Source organism: Acanthisitta chloris, unplaced genomic scaffold (genome assembly GCF_000695815.1).
Source record: "Acanthisitta chloris isolate BGI_N310 unplaced genomic scaffold, ASM69581v1 scaffold20380, whole genome shotgun sequence".
Lineage (NCBI taxonomy): Eukaryota > Metazoa > Chordata > Aves > Passeriformes > Acanthisittidae > Acanthisitta > Acanthisitta chloris.
This window is the reverse complement of record NW_008653571.1, coordinates 27,609-34,534: the sequence shown is the minus strand read 5'-3', so window position 1 is coordinate 34,534 and position 6,926 is coordinate 27,609. Positions and strand designations below refer to the sequence as shown.

General features: G+C 44.7%; 1 protein-coding gene across 1 annotated transcript in view; it reads left to right on the top strand.

The window, feature by feature from the left end:
• The first annotated feature begins 3,174 nt into the window (after positions 1-3,174).
• The window catches only part of MTTP (microsomal triglyceride transfer protein), a 27,744-nt gene continuing 23,992 nt past the window's right edge, over positions 3,175-6,926 (top strand). Inside the window, exon 1 of the mRNA XM_009081617.1 lies at positions 3,175-3,303. Within this exon, the coding sequence (XP_009079865.1) occupies positions 3,243-3,303 (61 nt within the window). The 5' untranslated portion in view covers positions 3,175-3,242. The remainder of the gene's footprint in view (positions 3,304-6,926) is intronic.

Here is a 6,926-nt window from a genome sequence, read left to right as displayed (position 1 = left end):
CCGCGGTCGCGGGCACCGCTCACCTCAGCCCTCGCTTGGTAGTGGGCTGGATCTGCCCGAGGTGGGGTTATATTCTGTTAAAAATAGCTGGATTTGCATTTGCTATGGTCTATTTAAAACCTCGGTCGTGTTACTATGAATATCTAGCTTGATACGCCAAGATCACCCAAGTTCACATGCTCCAGTGTCCCTATGGAAAATCCTGCATTTGGTCACTGAAAATCTGCAGATGCTTTACTAACAAGAGCCAATTTGCTTGCTTCCTTTTGTGGAAAGAAGGAAAAGGTCTAACAAAGTCACATACTGTTTGGATGTGCTTTTTCTTAGAATGAAGAAACAGCTTAGGCGTTTTGGTTTTTTCCTGCTGCACTTCTTTTTTCTTAGAATGAAGAAACAGCTTATGCGTTTTGGTTTTCTCCTGCTGCACTTTGCAAAGTGTCAGTATTGCTGAGCCAGACCCCAGTGTCCTCAGGCACTGATGCTGGGCAATGCAATGTTTTCTGAAGTCTGCCAAGTGGTGACAAAGCAAAATGAAAACCTGAGCAGCTGCAAATATTGACAAAGAGCTGTCTGTCTGAATTTCATAATTTTGATAGAGTCATAACATGACGTTCTCGAGATGCTCATCCAAATGGTGAGTCACCTCCCACTAGCAACAGAAGGAACTAAACACCCCACAGCTTAAAGCTGCAAGTCAAGAGGCAGAGCATGAAGAGAAGAAAGGTGCTTAGGGGTGGCTCAGGTGTGGACACTGACATTATTCTCTGTGGGCCAGGTCTGACTGCAGCACTCTTGAGGTGGGGTTTAGGAAGCCAGTGACAGGCACAACCCACTTTTGGCCAGTGGCTTGGCGGGGCATCTCTGTCCTCCTGCCCAACCATGGCAGAAACAGGATGGGGGGCTTATTCACCCGAACAGCAGCTGATGGGCAAAGATGCACTTGGGTACTTTGGTGCACACACCTGAAATTTTGAGTTGAAAACCAAGATCTTCACACTGTCACGTGTGAAGAGAAGACAGAAACAATTTGTTGACCTCAGAACATGGGAGGAAATCTCATTAGTTTTATTAGGTTGTGTAAAGATATGAGCCTTACAGTTTGGACTCTGGAAAATGTGCTGCAACAGAAATACTTTGACCCCAGTCCCTATGCCAGCGCGGCGTGAAACATACATTAGGGGCTGATCCTGCAACCTCTGCGTGTAGTGAACTTTGGTGGGCGCAACACTTGTTTCATTGGTGTAATCTGACTTCAAGAAAGTCATTGCTGATTCACTCTGGCCATAATTGAGGTGAGGCTCAGGCCTCCTGTTTCTAAGACATTTGAAGAACCTACCAAGTATGCCTTATGGGCATGCATATGGGTGTATAAATGTATATGCACGTGGAAATGCATCTACAAAATTTCTCTACATGATGGTTACATCCTTAGTTCTGTAATAGACACTGCTACAGTGATGTCCAAAGAGGTACACTGATTTACATCAGCGGGGGATCTGATCTCTGATACTCTAGTGTCTGAGACAGGCCCTTTTTAAAAATTACTTTATTTCAAGGAAAAAATAAATTTCCTGTGTCCTAAGAGCATAAGAAGAGGACAATTGCTCTTCTCCAGATTTCAGACCAACATCAACTCCTCCTTCAGAGTGAAATGTCAGTGCTGCATTTCCAGAGCAGGATCCATACCTCTAGTCTCTCTCTAGCCAGAGCTGATTATGCACCAGGATATTGTCCTTATTTTTTTCAAAACACAGAAAGTCTGACAAGCTCCTTGTTTACAAGATGCAGCAAAAGGATCAGCTGGAGTCCTCTGCCTCAGTCTCTTGAATTCAGGAATGCATCACAAGTTGCCCTGGGATAGCAGCATAAATAACCACAAATGGGGAACAAGCAGTAGCAGACCCTAGGGTTTCCTAAGCTCCTCCCTCCCACTTGCGCGCACACACAGACACAGACACACAGGCACACACACAAAACACAGAGTTTCTGGAGAACTTCCACAAGGTGCAGAGAGGTGAGCACAAGGAAAAGCATTGGCATGGACCTGTTGTTTCCTGCTGCTGGGCAGTGATTGCCCTGCACAGCGTTTGACTTCTCTTTTACCACAAGACAACAAAGGAGGCATTTATACACCCAAGGTCAAGGCCATTCTCACCTTATGATCCCTTACTAATACAGACGATCTGGTGGCAGAAGTGGCCCATTGGTAGCAGCTAAATGCAGCCTAGGGTGGTACTTGTTCAGTTGAGGTGTTTGTAGGGCACAGTTATGTTAAAACGATCTGAGGAAGTGGAGCAAAAGAGCCTGGTCATGGCTCACGTGTGTGCTTCTTCTATGAGCAGGAGCAGATCCTCCTGCCATGAAGAGCTGGGGAGGCTTTGTCTGCTGGGGGAGAGGGGTGCTCCCTCACAGGCTGTGACACCCAGGGTGTGCCAGGAAACATGGGGGTTTGACCTACTGCCCCACTGACACCTGAGGGACATCTAAAAGAGATCCTTTAGCAAGCCCCGTGGCCAGGAGGCTTAGTGTGAGATGGCCTGGGATTTAGTCTCAGAGGAAACAGGGAAGCATGTGGCTTAGTCAGGCAGGGGCTTATCAGGGAAGGTGGTGAAGTGAGCATGAGAAAAGGGGAAACTAGGGATATAAAACATGGCTTGATTTGTCCTGCTCCCAGACCCTGCCAAGTGGTACTCTTCATCAAGGTGGTACAAAATGGCTGGTTTTATCTCATCTCTCAGTCTCTAACCTGTAAGTTGTGAAGTGGGGACTGCTTCCAGGAAGACCCTTAAAAGTTGCTCACAGAGCTGATGCAAGACAGTGGAGACAGTGGTCAGGATCTGGCCCCTGGCAGCAACAGGTCTAACTGCCCTATCATTCAGAGAAAGGAGTGGTGGCAGGATCTCCTAGTTCTGGCAGGATCTCCTGGTTCTGCCAAGACTGGAGTTGGGCTCTCCTGCTCAGAAATGTGACTGTGTGGGCTCAGTATTCAAAACTGAAAGCCAAGGTGATCGATAAAATGGGGTAGAAACCACCAGTTGCCTTAGTTCTTAATAATTAACTGGAAGTCCTTTCATGAACTTAGTACCTGAGTGTGGAATTTGGAATCTGACCTTTACTACATCTAGATAAACACTGTGGCCAAGCCGGCAGCTCTCTCTGCAAGCTCCTCTCCACTCTCAGCAGCTCACTTCTTGGAGGCTCTCACACTTCATGCTGCAGTCAGGAGCTCAGCAGAGTCCAACATGATTCTTCTTACCGTGCTGTTCCTTTGCATCATTTCCACCTACTCAGCCTCTGTTAAAGGTAGGTCTAACTGGGCTTAGTTCAGCTTTTGCCTCTAGGAAGGCATAACCAGTGTGCGTATGCAGATCTGTTTTGCATCAAAAATAATCGACTTTACTCAGCCATCCTTGAGTAATACAAAATGCATTTAGTAGTTAGAAAGGCTTAAGCGCTTGTAGCATTCATCTCAGCAGAGGTGATGGAGGAGAGGTGCACAGGGCCAGTGGTGTGAGGCAGAAGACCAGGGATCTTGACCTTGCTTAATCAGGACATGCTGTGGGGGCACCAACTTGAAAGGGACTATTCACATGCTCAGAAGTTAAACACACAGAAGTGCTCTGGTGGAGAAGAGCCAGGAGGTGCTCAGGACTCTCCAGGTTTCAGCTTCTGAGAAGCTGACTCAGCTACCACTGAACTCAGTGTCAAGCATCCTGTTCATTTCATGAGAAGCTTACTCTGCGGTAAGTCTTGAAAATCTGGATATCTGCAGAAGCCCTGTGAGCAGGGCTTTGCTCAGGTGTCCCAACAAAGTGGAGGGTATGAAATCTTGGAGACTACCTGCTTCAGCCATGACAGTGTGTGAAGCAAGGAAAGGTGTCTTCAGTAATGACTCTGAATGTACAGCCTCACATTAAATTTCGAAGAACAGCAACAATAAAACATAAGCTGAGTTTTTAGTTTAATAAGGATGTCCATCATAATGAGGAACAGGGGGAACATGGCATCCTAGGTTAAACTGTTAAAAAGCCTGTAGAGATGCTGTCTTGGGTGCCACCTCCTACTCCCTGCAGGGGATCCAGGACACTATCTAAGCAGAGAGCAGCAACCTCCCTCCCTACCTCTGTACCCACTTCTGGCAGGAGTTATAAAGTGGAGAAGTTTGCAGGCAGTGCCTCTACCGGTGAGTGTATTTCATGAGACTGCCAAGTACCGTTTATGGCTAGGTACCAACGTGCCACATTTCCAGTATCTGCTCTTCCCAGCTTCTCTTTAATATCAATTAAATAAAGCTTCTTGATGTGAAGGAATGTTTGCTTGTCACTTTACATCCCTAGGGTACTGAGGAACATTTTCTCATTAATTAGTCATCTTTTCAGATCTGCCAGGTCACATCTCTTTCTTGTGCAGAGAGATTGAGACCTAAATTACTGGCCCAAAGGCCAGTTAGGGCCTCAGTGACAGAGCTTGGATTAGGATGAGTGTTTTATGTTTCCACCAGGCCATGCTGCCTTTTGGAAATAATGAAACATTATTCTTTTCAAGTCAGGTAGATCAGTACACGTAGAACTCTCTTACTGCAGTTCCACTTGCAAAATATTTTCAACGAAGTGGATGCAGTTTACTTTTTAAAGCTATCTGGTATCAGAGACAGTGGCAAATATGATTTATGAAGGTAGAGCTAGCAAGTAGTTAGAGACACAAATGCTGTGCATGCCATATGTATTAATAAAAGGCACAGGACTTGACAGCTGTCTCTACTCATGCAGTGTAACCTTGTGTATTATACAGTATCATGATTTAATTATAGACTTGGCATGTTACCCTTAATGACAGACACTTAACATTACCAGTCAAACTATGTGTTATGCACTCCACCTTGAAAGCAGGCACTTCTGAACCCAAGAGAGCATGGCTGATTGCAGTCTTTATGTCCATCTCTTCTCCCTTCTCAGTCAGTGGCACACTTGCCATCAGCTGAAATGCCAATGGCTATACAGGCAGCAAGGATTCCAGTGCTGTGTTGAATACAAAGGAAAGAGCTTCTTAAAGGCAGGGCATTTTATTAAGAAAAGTTTCTATCAGAAAATTGTAGGAATATTCCTTTTTAAATAGTACTGTGTTTTCTTCATGAAAGATGGCATGAAAATGTAGTTACGTTGTTTTGAATACTGGTTCTGGTCAGTGACCCTGTGTTTCTGTCTCTCTTGCACCAATATCCCCCTTGCTTCTCAACCTGACCATGCTATTCAGTTGCCTCTCCCATTTCCACTGGGGTAAGTGCTAACTCCTTGGGACTGCTTTGAATATTGCCTCATCCCTGCTGCTTGCAAACTAAAGATGTCTTCTGCCCTGGCTCCTACAGTGTTTTCCCTGTATGAAATGGTGAAAGCTTTCAGAACCTAATATTACTCTATCTCCCAGGAATACTTTGCAATTATTCATTTCTTCCCTGACACTTGCAGGAAGCTGCTGCATCATTTGTTCTTCTGTTTCCTTTAGGAGGGGACAGCTCTTTTATATGTGGGGACAAGAAAATGCTAAAAGGGAGGAAGGGGGAAGGAACCCTTGTGAAAAAAAATGTGCTGAGAATTAAAGGAAGCAGATAGGTGAAAAGTGCTTTTACCTGAAAACAGGGAGCAAAACAACAACATCAACCATAACTAATAAGGTACTTCTTTCTCAGCATCCAGATAATTTCTCTTGGATGTGCTTTCCCCACCCTTTTTATCTAAACCCTCTGTTTAGAATGCACTGAGTGGGTGTTATTCATAAAATCTCATCCAAAACTAAGTCATTCATGCTGCCATTTCTGCTGCAAATGAAGGGCATTTTGAACAAGGAAGTAACTAGCTCCAAGGTACTGCAATGAACCAAGGGTGTCCCTGAAAGGCACAGCCATCTCTGGGCAGGCACTGAGCACCCTCTGCTCTCGAGGGCAAGGTAGCTTCAAGCTGATAGGGGAACTGGGGAGGTGTCTAGTAAATTCACAGTAAACCTGAAGGAAGGGTTCTATGCCTCTTGGTGACTTTGTTTTGAGGCAGACATACAAGACATGCAAAACCAGAAAAGCTTCATTGTGCCAACATTAATCCTTCAGTCTCCCTGAAAAAAATGTATCAATAGTTACAGTTTTGGCCTCTCACATGCAAACAGGATGCTACCCCTGGGATTACCAAACTTGCTGCACCACATCTCTAGCTGGTGTAAAATATAAATCAATTTTGTTCTGTGTAGCTCTGCCAATTTATGCAACTTGCAGACCAAACTTGGTGGAGTGGCTGTTTTGCTCAGGGAAAGAAAGGTTCTTTGAAGCTGACCTTAATCCATTGCTATGACATCTGAGTGAACAGTGGAAGTGAACAAAATCTTAATAAAAGAGAGTTTTGATCTCTTTGAGGACTGTGGAATATATCTATCCAGCCATGATGGAATTAGCCTGTGCACCTACCTAACTGGGATTTAAAATGTGAGAGTGAAATAAGACTTGTTTTCCTTTTTACCAATACAGTGATTTCAAATTTATTTAGGTGAGTCAAATGAAACAGAGGGACATAACTTAAATCAAGATAGCCTGGTGTTTCTCTGCAAGGGACTTTGAACACACTGATTGCATTACAGCAGGTTTAAGAATTTGAGATGTTTTGATAGATTTTTCTTCTCCCCCTACCCCTCCCACACTTCTTGTAAGACTGAGATGCTTCTCCCTGAGGACAACACTTTGTTTTTTCTTAGATTAACTCTGTTCTGAACTTGTTGTTTCTGCTCTGTACCTCCTGAACTCCATGAAGAAATTCCCAGTGCAGCACTTGGGTCTGAGAGTGCTGTGCTGCTTAGAGATAGCACCTAAGGTCACTGTGTGTATTTGCTTTGCAAATGTAAGAGTACTTTGTGTACAGCCAGCTTCCCTTCCCTTCCCTTCCCCT